At 34.1% G+C, this 18,304-nt stretch overlaps 2 protein-coding genes across 3 annotated transcripts; one reads left to right on the top strand and one right to left on the bottom strand.

The window, feature by feature from the left end:
• Positions 1-6,171: 6,171 nt before the first annotated feature.
• LOC107018877 lies at positions 6,172-10,431 on the bottom strand. The gene is made up of 4 exons (XM_015219462.2): positions 10,281-10,431; positions 7,493-8,015; positions 7,185-7,416; positions 6,172-7,075 (listed from the first exon to the last, which is right to left on the bottom strand). The coding sequence occupies exons 2-4, from the start codon at positions 7,961-7,963 to the stop codon at positions 6,603-6,605; spliced, it is 1,176 nt and encodes a 391-aa protein (XP_015074948.1). The 5' UTR covers positions 7,964-8,015; positions 10,281-10,431; the 3' UTR covers positions 6,172-6,602.
• A 1,626-nt stretch (positions 10,432-12,057) lies between these two features.
• LOC107020355 lies at positions 12,058-17,643 on the top strand. 2 transcript variants are annotated; one of them, XM_015220682.2, is made up of 5 exons: positions 12,058-12,402; positions 14,299-15,315; positions 16,303-16,667; positions 17,217-17,286; positions 17,389-17,643. In XM_015220682.2, the coding sequence occupies exons 2-5, from the start codon at positions 14,450-14,452 to the stop codon at positions 17,450-17,452; spliced, it is 1,365 nt and encodes a 454-aa protein (XP_015076168.1). In that variant the 5' UTR covers positions 12,058-12,402; positions 14,299-14,449; the 3' UTR covers positions 17,453-17,643. The 2 variants fall into 2 exon arrangements, with proteins under 2 accessions (XP_015076168.1, XP_015076169.1); XM_015220683.2 differs by having other exon boundaries at positions 12,058-15,315.
• Positions 17,644-18,304: the final 661 nt, after the last annotated feature.

The following is an 18,304-nucleotide window of genomic DNA, read 5'->3' as shown; positions in this document are numbered from 1 at the left end:
ATTAAATAATCATGGGCTAACACACACGAAAAATTAAAAAATTTGCCTAATTCCTATAAAATAGCACCTAAATGTCCAAAAATGTCGCGGATCACTGTGAGGCTATACATGTTGCTCCACAACTCCTTACGATGGGTCTTATAAAGTTTTTTACAAAAAATTGTCCGAAAAATATTTCACCAAATATTAATGGGCGTTACACACGAAAAATTATAATATCTGCCTAATTCCTATAAAATAGCACCTAAATGTCCAAAAATGTCGCGGATCATAGTGAGGCTATACATATTGCTCCACAACTCCTTACGGTGGGTCTTATAAAGTTTTTTTCAAAAAATTATCCGAAAAATATTTCACCAAATAATCATGGGCTAACACACATGAAAAATTAAAAAATCTGCCTAATTCCTATAAAATAGCACCTAAATGTCCAAAAATGTCGCGGATCATAGTGAGGCTATACATAACTCCTTACGGTGGGTCATATAACGTTTTTTTTTCAAAAAATTGTCCGAAAAATGTTTCATTAAATAATCATGGGCTAACACACACGAAAAATTAAAAAATTTGCCTAATTCCTATAAAATAGCACCTAAATGTCCAAAAATGTCGTGGATCATAGTGAGGCTATACATATTGCTCCACAACTCCTTACGGTGGGTCTTATAAAGTTTTTTTCAAAAAATTGTCCAAAAAATATTTCACCACATATTCATGGGCTAACACACACGAAAAATTAAAAAATCTGTCTAATTCCTATAAAATAGCACCTAAATGTCCAAAAATGTCGCGGATCATAGTGAGGCTATACATATTGCTCCACAACTCCTTACAGTGGGTCTTATAAAGTTTTTTACAAAAAATTGACCGAAAAATATTTCACCAAATATTCATGGGCTAACACAGACGAAAAATTAAAAAATTTGCCTATTTCCTACAAAATAGCACCTAAATGTCCAAAAATATCGCGGATCATAGTGAGGCTCAGGCTATACATATTGCTCCACAACTCCTTACGGTGGGTCTTATAAAGTTTTTTTCAAAAAATTGTCCGAAAAATATTTCACCAAATAATCATGGGCTAACACACACGAAAAATTAAAAAATCTGCCTAATTCTTATAAAATAGCACCTAAATGTCCAAAAATATCGCGGATCATAGTGAGGCTCAGGCTATACATATTGCTCCACAACTCCTTACGGTGGGTCTTATAAAGGTTTTTTCAAAAAATTGTCCGAAAAATATTTCACCAAATAATCATGGGCTAACACACACGAAAAATTAAAAAATCTGCCTAATTCTTATAAAATAGCACCTAAATGTCCAAAAATATCGCGGATCATAGTGAGGCTCAGGCTATACATATTGCTCCACAACTCCTTACGGTGGGTCTTATAAAGGTTTTTTCAAAAAATTGTCCGAAAAATATTTCACCAAATAATCATGGGCTAACACACACGAAAAATTAAAAAATCTGCCTAATTCTTATAAAATAGCACCTAAATGTCCAAAAATATCGCGGATCATAGTGAGGCTCAGGCTATACATATTGCTCCACAACTCCTTACGGTGGGTCTTATAAAGGTTTTTTCAAAAAATTGTCCGAAAAATATTTCACCAAATAATCATGGGCTAACACACACGAAAAATTAAAAAATCTGCCTAATTCTTATAAAATAGCACCTAAATGTCCAAAAATATCGCGGATCATAGTGAGGCTCAGGCTATACATATTGCTCCACAACTCCTTACGGTGGGTCTTATAAAGGTTTTTTCAAAAAATTGTCCGAAAAATATTTCACCAAATAATCATGGGCTAACACACACGAAAAATTAAAAAATCTGCCTAATTCTTATAAAATAGCACCTAAATGTCCAAAAATATCGCGGATCATAGTGAGGCTCAGGCTATACATATTGCTCCACAACTCCTTACGGTGGGTCTTATAAAGGTTTTTTCAAAAAATTGTCCGAAAAATATTTCACCAAATAATCATGGGCTAACACACACGAAAAATTAAAAAATCTGCCTAATTCTTATAAAATAGCACCTAAATGTCCAAAAATATCGCGGATCATAGTGAGGCTCAGGCTATACATATTGCTCCACAACTCCTTACGGTGGGTCTTATAAAGGTTTTTTCAAAAAATTGTCCGAAAAATATTTCACCAAATAATCATGGGCTAACACACACGAAAAATTAAAAAATCTGCCTAATTCTTATAAAATAGCACCTAAATGTCCAAAAATATCGCGGATCATAGTGAGGCTCAGGCTATACATATTGCTCCACAACTCCTTACGGTGGGTCTTATAAAGGTTTTTTCAAAAAATTGTCCGAAAAATATTTCACCAAATAATCATGGGCTAACACACACGAAAAATTAAAAAATCTGCCTAATTCTTATAAAATAGCACCTAAATGTCCAAAAATATCGCGGATCATAGTGAGGCTCAGGCTATACATATTGCTCCACAACTCCTTACGGTGGGTCTTATAAAGGTTTTTTCAAAAAATTGTCCGAAAAATATTTCACCAAATAATCATGGGCTAACACACACGAAAAATTAAAAAATCTGCCTAATTCTTATAAAATAGCACCTAAATGTCCAAAAATATCGCGGATCATAGTGAGGCTCAGGCTATACATATTGCTCCACAACTCCTTACGGTGGGTCTTATAAAGGTTTTTTCAAAAAATTGTCCGAAAAATATTTCACCAAATAATCATGGGCTAACACACACGAAAAATTAAAAAATCTGCCTAATTCTTATAAAATAGCACCTAAATGTCCAAAAATATCGCGGATCATAGTGAGGCTCAGGCTATACATATTGCTCCACAACTCCTTACGGTGGGTCTTATAAAGGTTTTTTCAAAAAATTGTCCGAAAAATATTTCACCAAATAATCATGGGCTAACACACACGAAAAATTAAAAAATCTGCCTAATTCTTATAAAATAGCACCTAAATGTCCAAAAATATCGCGGATCATAGTGAGGCTCAGGCTATACATATTGCTCCACAACTCCTTACGGTGGGTCTTATAAAGGTTTTTTCAAAAAATTGTCCGAAAAATATTTCACCAAATAATCATGGGCTAACACACACGAAAAATTAAAAAATCTGCCTAATTCTTATAAAATAGCACCTAAATGTCCAAAAATGTCGCGGATCACTGTGAGGCTATACATATTGCTCCACAACTCCTTACGGTGGGTCTTATAAAGTTTTTTTCAAAAAATTGTCCAAAAAATATTTCACCAAATATTCATGGGCTAACACACACGAAAAATTAAAAAATCTGCCTAATTCCTATAAAATAGCACCTAAATGTCCAAAAATGTCGCGGATCATAGTGAGGCTATACATATTGCTCCACAACTCCTTACGGTGGGTCTTATAAAGGTTTTTTCAAAAAATTGTCCGAAAAATATTTCACCAAATATTCATGGGTTAACATACACGAAAAATTAAAAAATTTGCCTAATTCCTATAAAATAGCACCTAAATGTCCAAAAATGTCGCGGATCATAGTGAGGCTATACATATTGCTCCACAACTCCTTACGGTGGGTCTTATAAAGGTTTTTTCAAAAAATTGTCCGAAAAATATTTCACCAAATATTCATGGGTTAACATACACGAAAAATTAAAAAATTTGCCTAATTCCTATAAAATAGCACCTAAATGTCCAAAAATGTCGCGGATCATAGTGAGGCTATACATATTGCTCCACAACTCCTTACGGTGGGTCTTATAAAGGTTTTTTCAAAAAATTGTCCGAAAAATATTTCACCAAATATTCATGGGTTAACATACACGAAAAATTAAAAAATTTGCCTAATTCCTATAAAATAGCACCTAAATGTCCAAAAATGTCGCGGATCATAGTGAGGCTATACATATTGCTCCACAACTCCTTACGGTGGGTCTTATAAAGGTTTTTTCAAAAAATTGTCCGAAAAATATTTCACCAAATATTCATGGGTTAACATACACGAAAAATTAAAAAATTTGCCTAATTCCTATAAAATAGCACCTAAATGTCCAAAAATGTCGCGGATCATAGTGAGGCTATACATATTGCTCCACAACTCCTTACGGTGGGTCTTATAAAGGTTTTTTCAAAAAATTGTCCGAAAAATATTTCACCAAATATTCATGGGTTAACATACACGAAAAATTAAAAAATTTGCCTAATTCCTATAAAATAGCACCTAAATGTCCAAAAATGTCGCGGATCATAGTGAGGCTATACATATTGCTCCACAACTCCTTACGGTGGGTCTTATAAAGGTTTTTTCAAAAAATTGTCCGAAAAATATTTCACCAAATATTCATGGGTTAACATACACGAAAAATTAAAAAATTTGCCTAATTCCTATAAAATAGCACCTAAATGTCCAAAAATGTCGCGGATCATAGTGAGGCTATACATATTGCTCCACAACTCCTTACGGTGGGTCTTATAAAGGTTTTTTCAAAAAATTGTCCGAAAAATATTTCACCAAATATTCATGGGTTAACATACACGAAAAATTAAAAAATTTGCCTAATTCCTATAAAATAGCACCTAAATGTCCAAAAATGTCGCGGATCATAGTGAGGCTATACATATTGCTCCACAACTCCTTACGGTGGGTCTTATAAAGGTTTTTTCAAAAAATTGTCCGAAAAATATTTCACCAAATATTCATGGGTTAACATACACGAAAAATTAAAAAATTTGCCTAATTCCTATAAAATAGCACCTAAATGTCCAAAAATGTCGCGGATCATAGTGAGGCTATACATATTGCTCCACAACTCCTTACGGTGGGTCTTATAAAGGTTTTTTCAAAAAATTGTCCGAAAAATATTTCACCAAATATTCATGGGTTAACATACACGAAAAATTAAAAAATTTGCCTAATTCCTATAAAATAGCACCTAAATGTCCAAAAATGTCGCGGATCATAGTGAGGCTATACATATTGCTCCACAACTCCTTACGGTGGGTCTTATAAAGGTTTTTTCAAAAAATTGTCCGAAAAATATTTCACCAAATATTCATGGGTTAACATACACGAAAAATTAAAAAATTTGCCTAATTCCTATAAAATAGCACCTAAATGTCCAAAAATGTCGCGGATCATAGTGAGGCTATACATATTGCTCCACAACTCCTTACGGTGGGTCTTATAAAGGTTTTTTCAAAAAATTGTCCGAAAAATATTTCACCAAATATTCATGGGTTAACATACACGAAAAATTAAAAAATTTGCCTAATTCCTATAAAATAGCACCTAAATGTCCAAAAATGTCGCGGATCATAGTGAGGCTATACATATTGCTCCACAACTCCTTACGGTGGGTCTTATAAAGTTTTTTACAAAAAATTGTCCGAAAAATATTTCACCAAATATTCATGGGTTAACATACACGAAAAATTAAAAAATTTGCCTAATTCCTATAAAATAGCACCTAAATGTCCAAAAATGTCGCGGATCATAGTGAGGCTATACATATTGCTCCACAACTCCTTACGGTGGGTCATATAACGTTTTTTTCAAAAAATTGTCCAAAAAATATTTCACCAAATATTCATGGGCTAACACACACGAAAAATTAAAAAATCTGCCTAATTCCTATAAAATAGCACCTAAATGTCCAAAAATGTCGCGGATCATAGTGAGGCTATATATATTGCTCCACAACTCCTTACGGTGGGTCTTATAAAGTTTTTTTCAAAAAATTGTCCAAAAAATATTTCACCAAATATTAATGGGCTAACACACATAAAAAATTGAAAATATCGCCTAATTAATGTAAAATGGATTCTAAATATCCAAACTTCACAAATCATGGTGAAACAATATATATTGCTCCTCCAACTCCATAGGAGGGTCTTGTAAATTTTTTCAAAAAAAATCGTCTTGAAAACTATTTCACCAAATATTCTTGAGCTTACACACAATAAAAATAGAAAAAATTATCTAATTCTATAAAATAACTCCTAAAAGCCCAAAAATGTCGCGGATCGTTATATGTACTAATACTTTTCGTGTGTATTAATCTATGAATTATCTAGAATAAATTTTATTAACTCTGTCCAAAGAACTTTTTGCTATCATCCAGGTTGACAATGATATAAGTTACTATTATCAGTAGATAACAACAGAATGCAGAAGAAAGCAACTCAAATTTGGGCACAGAAAAAGGAAAAGAAGATGATTCACAGGTTGAAGGATGAGTGTTATCTTGCTAGTATTACAACTTACTATGACAAAGCAAAAAAAAATGCTTCTCAGTTCTCACAATGGCAAACACCAATTCTACCTTCCCTCTTTGACAGTATATCCAAGAAAGTTGTCAGGTGCAAACCTCTATTCAAAATCAGCATCTTATACATATAAGGTTCTAAAATAGATCGCTCCCGGTAACTGCTGGTGAGAAGCAGCAGGTACCCGGTGGAACTAGTCTAGGTGTACGGAAGCTAGCCCAAATGCCACCTTTATCAAAAAGAAAATTATATTGTGAATATGGGGTATAACTTTTCTCCACTCATCCCATGAACACATGAAAGTATTCACATCTTTTCTCCAAGAAGCATGAATCACCACTCATCCCATTTATTGATGAAGTCATTCCACATTGCTGCTGTAATGGAATCTCTCAATGCAGAGGCACTCTGTTCTTGTATCTGAAAAGCCAAGTGTGGATCAGGATTGTCATCTAAATCAGGCAACTCTTCTACATATCTTCCTTCAATGTCTTTAAACAACCAGTCACTCTTATCCTCACGCCGGATGTGATTGTGAATAACACATGCAGCTATAACAATGTCCCTCTGTGTATGAAAAGCATATTGAGGAGCAAGTTTGAGGATTGGAAATCTTGTTTTCAGCACATCAAAAGATTTCTGAATGGCATTTCTAAGTGATGCATGCCGGTGGTTAAATAACTCGTTTGCATTTCTAGGTAATAGATTAGCACCCCGATATTCAGGAAGATGATATCGAATTCCTGGAAATGGAGCAATAAATCCATTCATATTAACATAACCTGTATCAACAAGATAATATTTCCCTGCAACAGACAATTTTTGATAAATATCAATGAGTTGTTTGAGTATGCATAGAAAAGAAAAATGAACTAAAGTAAGACAAAACTATTATGTACAATAATTATGAACAACCTTCAGGAATTGGAGGGAAGTTTTGATCAGGATCATCTAGAACTGCTCTCAGTACCCGTGAATCTGTAGCTGAGCCTTCCCAGCCAGGGTAGACAAATATAAATTGGAGATCCAATGTGCACGCTGCCAATACATTTTGGGTCAAAATACCCTTCCTATTACGAAAACGAGATTGATCCTTGGCTGGCACATGAGCAGGGATACGCATGCCATCGATGACACCAATGCAATCCTGTAATAAAATAGTCAGGTCAATAAGTCCAATCTACAACGAAATGAAATAAGAAAGAAGGGGATCAGAGGCTAACCTCAAAATACGGGTAGAATCTGTTACTTTCAAGGATCTGGAGAGGAGTACTGACTGGAGGAAGTTGAAGGAACTCGCGCGATAACGACTTAAGTGCCCTCAATACATTATTAAAATGCCTGCTTATTGTTTCACCAGAGTGCTGATAACGCTCTTGTATTACCCTGTTGCGTTCATTGTGGCCAACAATGTTCAAAAATATTGCCAATTGCTCCTCTATCATAACACCAGCTGTGTCACGTAGCATGGCTCTTTCTCGAAGGATGTTACATAGCTTGTGAAAAACATGTTTATCCATCCTTAACATTTCCCGACACACATCATTGTCGGCACTGAGCAGTTCGGTCAAGAACCCAGACCCTTTAGGAGTTGAACCATGAGAAGGCTGCCTAGCTATACAATTATAATAGTGGTAACCAGCAGCAGCAGCAACTAATTCCAGTTCATCCAATTCTATGTCGACATCATCCATGCTTTGGTGTATATATCTCCAAATGGATTTTAAAAAGTATAAAGAGAATGTCCTACATGATTAATTTTGGTCAATTGATCATGAATAATCATTAAATCAACAATTTAAGCTGTCATTTACCAATATGAAGTTAAGAACAGTATACCGAAAAACCAACAAGTACTATATTGAAAAACCAACAAGTTAAGCACACTATCATAAAAACAAATGTGTGTTGAACAACCATCAATAATGAATTAAGACTAAATATGCAATCAGAAATAACAACTATGCCTCAATCCCGAACAAGGTGGGGTTGGCTACATGATACCTCACTGACCATGTTTCTCTGTTTAATCTTAACTCATGTCATCATCATAATTCATACCAAACAAAAATAAATGTGAAAAATATATTGTTTACATATAACTTGATTAGGTCAAATTGCTCCTAGAAAAGCAACAGGTTCAAAATGAATGTACTAACAACTAACAAGACTAAACCTATTCTCTATTTATCGATATCACCTATACGAATCTTTATCTTCCATTGTGCCCTAATTTCAGCTAAGCCAACACTGATTCGAAGAAATTGTAGGTCTTTGTAGTAATTCCTTTCCATGTGATTCTAGATTGATCCCATCCCCTTTTAGCACTTTTAGTCAGAATTGTTCCATATGTATGGACTGATGCACATGTAGGTCAGTGCGGGATGTGAGCAAGCCATGTCAAGTGGGCAGCTCACACTTATTTACAAGCTATGTGCACCTTTACAGTCAAAATCCAAGAAAATCTTCTTCATAAAAGCCATGAACTTATAGAAAATCATCCATGCTCTTATATTTCACTAGTTGGTTGCACTTGAGAAGAGATGAAAGTTCCTCTAGTATTTGGATTCTCAATTATATCCAATGGAAAAAGCAGACACCTTGATCAACGCCTTTCATATCATCTAATACTTGTACATTTTTGCTCACAGCAACTCATTCCTCATAATGGCAGTTTCCACATTCTTAATAACAAGTTAGATGGCATTATTATTATAGAACACAATGTCAAGAAGCTTGATACATCTAAAGGGGTTTCAACTTGAATCACCATTTATAGGCTGTTGCTTTCACATACATTCATGATAAAATTTTGTGTCTGCAAAAAAACGAGTTCTTTGAAGGTGAACGTTAAACGAGGTTAGACAAAAAGACGATCATTTCAAGAAAGAAACAACAAAGTCAAGGTTCTCAAGAAAGAAACAACAATAGTCAAGGTTCTCGAGAATGAACCAGTTGGAACTTTTGGAGACGGAAGAGAAGAAATAGAAAGTGGGAATGTTTCTCCTATAACACTTATGTGGACAGTCTGGAGATGAAGAAATAGAACAGCCTATGAGGGTATAGAGAGAGAGAGACTTTGTACTGATGAAGAGTAGCTTCTTAACCTTCATTTCTTTTTGGCTCACTCATGAGATTCCTCTTAGCATAGAACATTAAGTTCTATTTATATAAAACTATATTTATATATAACTAAAGTAGAGACTTGTTAAACCAAAACTTAGAGTAGGGAGTAGTGATATACTAACTAAAGTAGAGCCTTGTTAAACCAAAACTTAGAGTAGGGAGTATCAAAATTATATCTTTAATGGAAAAATTAGCACATACAACAGAAAAATAACAGAACATTTTCTAAAAGATATTAGCATTTAGGTATACGTCTCTATAATTTTAGTTATTCTTCCCTTTGACATAGCTAAATCAAGAATTAAATGACAGTAAAGATAGAACCCACCCTACGAAGCTCTGAAGAACGGTTAAAGGCTTCCTCCAACTAAGAAGTCACAGGAAAAACAACATTGCACATGGTCTCATGCATCAGATAGTATACAAAAAGACAACATTCAAAGATCACTACAACACACCACACAAATTATCAACAATCAATGTTCATAGTTACTTTTCGCCCAAAAAAGGAAAAAACTGACAGTCTTCCTCATTTTCATAATAATGTTGTTTATCTCCAAAAAAATCCCACTTGCATTCACATTTATTGCCTTAAACTGTCCCAAACATAAACAAACAAACAAACAGATGAAAACCAACTATATAACAAAAATGGTACATTAAAGAAACCATGATTTATTTCAACAAGAATCACCAAACCCCAGAAATCCATACACAATTCAATGAACATCAAAAAGACTACATTTTTCAGAAACCGCTAACAATGAAACAAGAATCCCCCCATCCCACCCTCACCCCATGGACGAATGTAGCTTTCAACACCCCAATGAACTAAAACAACGCCAAAAAAAATAAATTAATAAACAGAAAAGGGTCTTCAATTACCTGAGAAGAAAATCGTATTGGAGAATCCAAATGTGTTGAAGTAAAAGAAGCAACTTTATATGAAAAAGATTTTTGGGGGTTTTTCTTTAGGAGTGTTCTATGGAAAAAAAAAGCCCCAAAAAAGTAATTATATTTTGAGATTCACTTAAAATTATGCTATTTTTTGTTATAAGTTGTTGTTTTTGGTACAATTTGATTGTGTTTTTTTTTAAGCGGAGCGCATATCAAAAATAAATATCTATTTTTTACGTGAGAATAAATTTTCCATACGTTATATTATTTTATGTCTTACTCTATAGGATTATATTACATATATTGTTATTGGGATTTACTTTGAATAAGTAAACATATTTATTGATGTGTATTATTTGATCGTAATAGATAAACTTAATTGGATAATTATATTAGATTGATATTCATTTTGTCTTTTTTTATGAAGTAAGTTGTTTTATTATCGATATTGAGAAAATGCAAATACAAAAATAGATATGATATTCACTTTGTCTTATTTATGTGTCTTAGTTCAACTGGACGTAAAATTTTAGATACAAGACTTTTGAATTTTGTTCTTAATTAAAATGTTGCACAATATTAGATAATCACGAGATAAATCAGTGAAATTATAATACATTATTTTTCAAACTGTGTATTATTGACCTTCAAAAATTTCTCAATTATGAAAAAACTAATGACAATTTATGTTTTGGTTCTCGAACCATGGATTATTGATTTCAAAAAACATCTCAATTACAAAATAAATAAATCATCATATACTTTATTTTTTATCCCTTATTCGATGTTCAATATCGTATTTTTTCATTTATAAAAAAACTTATGACATAATTTCCATTGAATATTCAATACACATTCTGATTGATCATCCTTCAAGAAAAACTTCGTCGTTCTTGCTTAGGATCATCAGAATAGTTGGTTCTGATTTGCAAAAGGGAGAGACGAAACACATAATACAACATATGTATTGTTAGAAAATCTAATTTCATGTATCGAAAATTGAAAAGTCATTAAGATTCATAATACATTATCTATTATATTTACTTCTTTGCTTTACCAATAATAGTATTGGTATGGTCATTATTGCACATGAGCGAATGTTTCGCTCTTCACAAGAGATGAAATCTATTTTTTATATATTGACAAATACGATAGTACTAGAGAGTGTTTCTTTCACGATGCAAAAGTTATTTGATTTTGCATAAAGAACTAATTTGAATGATATGCTCAACGAAAGAAAAAATTAGTCTACTCAACAAAAACTACATGAATAAGCTATCTCTACGAAAGCTATGATGACTATCCAATAGGTACTAAAAAAACATTTATTACTTACATGATCAATTTTATCATTGCTGACTTATCGTAAAATAACATATACTTTCAATTATTATCAAACTTAAGAATATCCTTTTCAAATAGATCGTAGTAATTCTCAGACTCAATTTAATTTTCATAATAAAAGTACCATTCATGCTTTCAAGGTCCATTATGACTCGCTTCAATTTTTAATTTTCTTAAAATTCAAATCTAAAATCCGAATATCAGAACTAATTCTTGTTAAATAACTAAAGGCATTTTGATTTAATTATTTTTAATTAATTAATTAATTAATTAATGTAGCATGCCAAAATTGACTTTTCAAGTTGTCACAAACAAATTAATTATAGCCTTGTGGGAACTTTTTTTTTCCAAACCACATAAAATTAATATTCAAAAACTAGAAAAATAATTTTAAAAAAATTGTTGAAGTTGAGTTTATTGAGATTTTTTTTTCTTTCATTTGTTTCAATTTAATTACTTTGAATTCTTCTTCTTCTTTATCCTCTCTATTTTCTTCCTTTTTTTTCAATTTCTCTTTTCTTCTGGACGATCGCCGGAGATTCAATCGGAAAATTCACCAACTGTTTATGGATTGCAGAAGCAGATCCCTATCAGCATCGCCGTCCGCCTTCTCCGCCGCCGTCAACAACCAATATCCGATTCTTCAGTTTTCATCTCAGCTCTCTAATCCTTCATATACTCCTTTCACCCCGTGGATACGATACCTCCGGTTCAGTTTTTCCTGATTTATCTTTCAATTTTTTTTATGCGAAGAGAACTCCCAAAGGTATATTGACGATTTTGCCCTTGATTCCTGCTTACATGTGTTTACGAAGAATTGTTTTTCTTAAACTGAAGGTTGGATTTTTATTGCTTTATAAAAAAAAAAAACAAAGGAAAATTTGGAGTTTAGTTGTTTCTGAATGGTGTAAAGGTTTTGTATGTTGTAGGAATTCGTTTATTTTATAACTGTGTTGTTTGGACCATCCTGTGCACACCTAGACTACGGATACCCCCATCGACAACATATACCATAAGTAACCTAGAACAAATAGAAAGAAATCACCTTGTGTTTAGTTTCTGGAACCTTGTCGATCTCAATTCACTCCATTGACCACCAAGTCACACCCTTAGGTTAAGCTTTAAGAAATTATAAGTTTAGTGAAGCTGATAACTATTGGACATTAAGGCTTTGATTAGGAACATATATTACTCTCTCTGTTTACTTTTACTCGTGTGCTATTCAAATAATTGTTTTTCACTTTAATTTGGCACTTTTAACCTATATTGCTTGGACTCTCCAAAAATGCAGCCGCACCCGTGTTGGATCTTCTAAAAAGAGGATCCGACATTCACCCAGTAAAATGTTTGAAGAGGCCGAGCAACATAGCTTTTAAATATTGAGAAAAGACCAAAAAATTTTCATGTTTTACCCTTGGTGTTAATCACTTATTCCCCAAATTATTTTTCAAGACCTTATACTAAACATCAATTAAGATGGGCATTATGGTAAAGTATTCATATCAATCATTGTTTCTTAAGAGACGTGTAAAGTCTTAAAAGTGGATAAGTAAAAGTGAACGAAGGGAATACTTGATATTTTCCTAAAGTTAAGCTAAAGTTTGGATTCTTACTGCTAAAAAAAAAGGTTGGATGTTTACTGTTTCTGAATGATTGCTAAGGAACTGAAGTCCTTAGAGATTTGAAATCTTACTGTAGGTGGTTATTGAAGGACATGAAAGTTTTGAACAGGAATACAAAATTGATTGTAGTTCTCCTAAAAATGAGCTAAAGGTTGGATTTTTACTACTTTCAAAAAAAAAAAAAAGTAGAAAGGTAGAGATGGTTGGATTTTCAGCTTCTAAGTGATGCAAACGTTTTGTGTCGTTAAAAATTTTAATTTTACTGAAGGTGATTGTAGGAGGACATGAAGATTTCGAACAGGAATATTGTTAATGTAGTTTTCGTAAATTTGTAGCTAAAGGTTGGATTTAACAGCTTCTTAGTGATACAAAGGGTTTGAGATGGTTAGAAAATTAAACTTTACTGAAGGTGATTATTGTACGGCATCAAGATTTTGAACAGAAATACATGTTAATTATGGTTTTCCTAAATTTTTAGCTTAACGTTGGATTTTCTGCTTCTGAATGCTGCAATAAGTTTGAAAATGTAGAAAGTTCATGTTTTTACTAAAATTATTGTAGGAGATAAGCTTTGTAAAAATTGTTTTTTACTTTTATGTACAATTGGAGAGGTAGATACCATACAATGTTTTAATTGGATCGGATTACTCAAATTAATTTGCATCGTGGTAACTGATCAAAAGGTCACTAGTAGAAGTCCTAGTGGTTGAGGTGGGGACTAACTACCTAGAGATTTCAAGTTTTAATCCTAGCTTGAACACTTGATGAGTTCACCTGATCTAACCTTGGTGAGCATGATCACATCAAAAACCTATGCTTGTCGGTTGGACAGGCTGTTCGTTGAATTAATCATGTGGACACAAGCTAGCCGCGACACCATAGATATTAAAAAGGAAAAAAAATGTAGACTGATCTAAAGTGGAGATCTTATGATAGTTGGTAGTTTAGAATGAATCTTCATAGTTAAACATCATTTTTCAACCAGCCTTATTGCTTGTATTATCTTTCATTTGAAATTTGATGTTGGAATTTTTGTGCAGTTTTGAACTCTTTCAGTAAAGCTGTCATTTTTTTAATAATCCGGAGCCAAAACTTAAACTTGAATTAAGGAGACACTAATTAAATTATAGCCAAGAAGAGGTGGTGGTGTGGCACTTGAAATGATTTAAGTGCTTTCAATGTCAACTTAAGATGGCTGCTTCTACGAGTGTGACAAGTCCTCTACATAAGAAGATGTCTGGGAGGAGGGCTAAGACTTCTGGTTGGGCTGCATTTGACCTTAATGAGAGACTGAAGCAACAAAATCTTGAGCCAGAGCCTGAGAGAGAAACCTTCCCCAACTTATCCGTTCCGCCCACTTCCTTAAGGGGTCCATCTCAAAGCATCGCAAAGAACAGTGGAGCAACTCTAGAGAAGCCTTTTTCATCCTTGCTGCTACCGTCTGTAAGTTTTCCATCTTTAATGGCTACTAAAGAGTCTGATGCAAATCATAGTCAAGTTGGCGATTCTTGTTTCAACCAAACTGATGGTTTTATCCGAGAAAGAGGTTTTCTAGAGGTGTGTCGAAAGCTGAAAGAGCTACAGCCATGGGCTGATGACACCTTGATCGCAGATGTCATGGCTGGTGTAAATGATTTCAATAAGGCCTTGACATTGTTGGATGCAATGGTATCTCCTTATCATACATATGTTGCACATGACAACAGAACAACTCCAGAAGAAACAGATACTCCCTACATACAAAACCTTAAAGACGTAGACACAGATACTAAAGGGGTCAAGTCTAGTAGTAAGGATTCTCTCATGAATATTAACAAGTTTGCTGCTAATAAAGGTGTGTCATTGACAGACAATGTGGATATGGATGAATTGAGCCATGCACTTGCCAAGTGTCTTCAGAGCAACAGTCAGGAACTAATAAATAACTGTGTTTCTCACGAGAACAAACTTCATTTTGATGGAGCAGTGGGGAGTATGAGCTTTGTACCGGTTGAGCCTGAGTGGGAAGAGGATGATATTTACTCGATCCATCGGAAGGATGCAGTGAAGATGACGAGGTAGATTTACTTGCACTTGTCTATACGCGTTTACCTTTTCAGTGAAAACATGATTGATTTACTTTTTCCCTGCTTCCCTGTCTTCTTTTAATTTCATTTAAGATTGCAAGGATAGTTTATACTGACGATAAGGACAACTTTATCAGTGAGGGTCAAGCATTGGCTGGGTTTCATTCAGGCCAGTAATTTCACCAAATTATTAAAACTCTGATTCTTTTATTCTTTTATTGAAAATTTGAGCCATTTACCAATTTGAGGGAATCAAAAAGAAATATGATTACATTCATGAGAGGAAAAAGAACTCCAACAACTTTCCCATCTTCCCTCCTTTCATTTACCATGGTCAGTAGTAACACCTTTTTCAGTAAATAGAGAATCATGTGGAAAGATGGGATGCAGACAATTTGCAGCTAAAGTTCAATGACAACCCACAGTTTACATAGCCCACTATTTGAATATCTAAAGTTTCCTTAATCTAATTGCTGCAGGTACCTAGTGGGTAATATATTTAAAATTCTGCCAGGGTAAATCAGGGCAGTAAAGACTGGTAGACTGAGTCTGTTTCCATGAAAGGGTAGTTTAGTATCTTTTATATTATACATAAATGGAAGACAGTGGTAGTTGGTGAACGTTTCTTTTGTTATTGATTTTTCTATATTTGAAGTGATACTCTCTAAGATCCCGTGAACAGTAGATGTCTCAAAGCTCTGCCAGGTTTGGTTATCAAATAAAGATAATTAATTATCTTTGGCATATTTTAGTATGAAACATTGGGAGAATTATAGAGGCCAAACAACTTCAATAGCAGATATCGCTTTTTCAACAAACTAAGTTATGCAACATATTATGATGAAACAAACCATCTTCATTCTTTGTTATTAACATTGCAACCGTAATTGTTATAAGTTTCATGGTTTTGAATGTGTTAAGATCTTATCCAAGTTATAATTAAATCAATTCTGAAATCCTCTCTCATTCTATGAACAGGTCAGCAGCCCGACATTCTAAGGCTGCCAGTGAGGCCTATCTCAGAGGAGACCACTTTTCTGCCCAACATTTTTCTCTAAAAGCCCAAGAAGAGTGGGATGCTGCTAATAGGCTAAATGCCCAGGCTGCAAAAGAAATTTTGACTGCCCGCAACGGTAAGAATGATCAATGGACACTGGACTTGCATGGTCTTCATGCAAAAGAGGCAGTTCAAGCCTTACAAGAACATTTGCAAAAGATTGAATCTCAGGTGGCACAGAATAAGCGCAGCTTTGGAGCTGCTGTCTCTTTTGATGTGGAGAATGAGAGCAAAGGGTCCCACCTATTGAATAAGCAGCGGCCAGCTTTCTTAGAGGTCATAACAGGTATTTTTCTCTTGAAAAGTGTTGCTCAAGGATATGATACATCTTACAAGTCTAGATGTATTCACCAGCAACATGTTCTTCATTTTGGTTGTAGTTATAAGTTGGAGTGTGTTTGGACCTGTTATTACTTTATGAATCTTCATCATTCACTCTATTTCCTTAGCTCTAGGCATTCTGTTACTATCTTCTGGAAGTGTCGAAGTGTTGTGAGAATTATGTGTTTTTCTAAAATATTTTGTTTTTAGTTGCTTTACTAGGAAGATTGAGTAGCCTAGTTGAATTGTTATGCTTGATATGTGGTCAATCACAATCATGGAGCTCAATCTCATACATGTTACCGAATCATAAATCATGTATCTAAATGAGTTATTAGCCCTTCCCTTTAATAGAACATGTAATGGTGGTCATACTTCCCGGTGTCAAAACTTCTCATGGATTGTCGCTTATTTTTTAATTTATTCAGTTGGAGCCTCTTTTCTTACTAGTACCTTAACTTACTTACAAGATAAAGTTGTCTGACTAGTGTGAAGTGTTGTTGCATTTTCACAGGTAAAGGTATTCATAGCCGGGGACAAGCTGCACTTCCAATGGCTATAAGAAGCTTTCTCGTGGAGAAGGGGTATATTTCTTTTCCAGGAACTTTTGTATGCTTTTGGCAAATGTTTTTTTTTAATTTCCCCGATCAATAAACTAAGTGAAATGTGAATCTCATGTTCTGTAGATATCGTTATGAGGAGACAAGGCCCGGGGTGATCACAGTTAGACCCAAGTTCCGACCACGATAAATACGTTCATATGTATATTTTGGGTCCCAATTTAGTGCATTTATTTCTGTTGCTATCAACTTTGTCCTAGAGATTTTGAGTCTTGAACTGGTCTTATAAAAACGACCAGAAACCTGTTGTGGTTATATACTGTTGAATATTTCTGTAATTGTATACCATCAAGTTGTATGTACTTTGCTGATTTCTCCACAGGTCCAAACTAACACTTGAAAGTATATTGATATCAACATCTCTTCACGAAGAGGTAGCTTGGTCAAGTGTCTCAAATTACTATTCACGGTGAATTTTATATGTATTACCGGCAGTTAAAGTCACCATACTCTTTATGACACACCTTTGCAAGTGACTTTTAAGAGTATTGGCGGAAGTTATAGCTGCCACAAATAGCAGTGGCAAATAGAATTATTTAGTTGCGAATTATACTAGTTTTAGCGACGGTTAAGCTACCACAAAAGGTGTATTTTAGGGCAGGCGACCGTGGCGATAAATAATAAACAATGAGTTGTCAAATAGTTCACACTGCGGTGACAATTAGTATAGCTTTAGCGGTAATAATAGTCGCCACTAATAGTATGCTTTTAGCTACACTTAGTTTAGTTTTAGCAGCAATAGTGTCGCCACATAGTAAACTTTAGCGACCACTTGTTTAGTATTAGCGGCAGTAAAAGTCGCCATAATGTACATTTAGCGGCAATTTTTGTCGCCACTAAATATACTTTTAGCGGCGACTAATTTAGTTTTAGCAGCAACATTTGTCTTACTTTTAGCAGCGACTTATTTAGTTTTGGCGACAATATTTGTCGCCACTAATATTACACTTTCAGCGGCGACCAATTTAGTTTTAGCAGCAAC

The sequence above is a fragment of the Solanum pennellii genome, chromosome 5 (assembly GCF_001406875.1).
Source record: "Solanum pennellii chromosome 5, SPENNV200".
Lineage (NCBI taxonomy): Eukaryota > Viridiplantae > Streptophyta > Magnoliopsida > Solanales > Solanaceae > Solanum > Solanum pennellii.
This window is presented reverse-complemented; position numbering and strand designations above follow the sequence as displayed.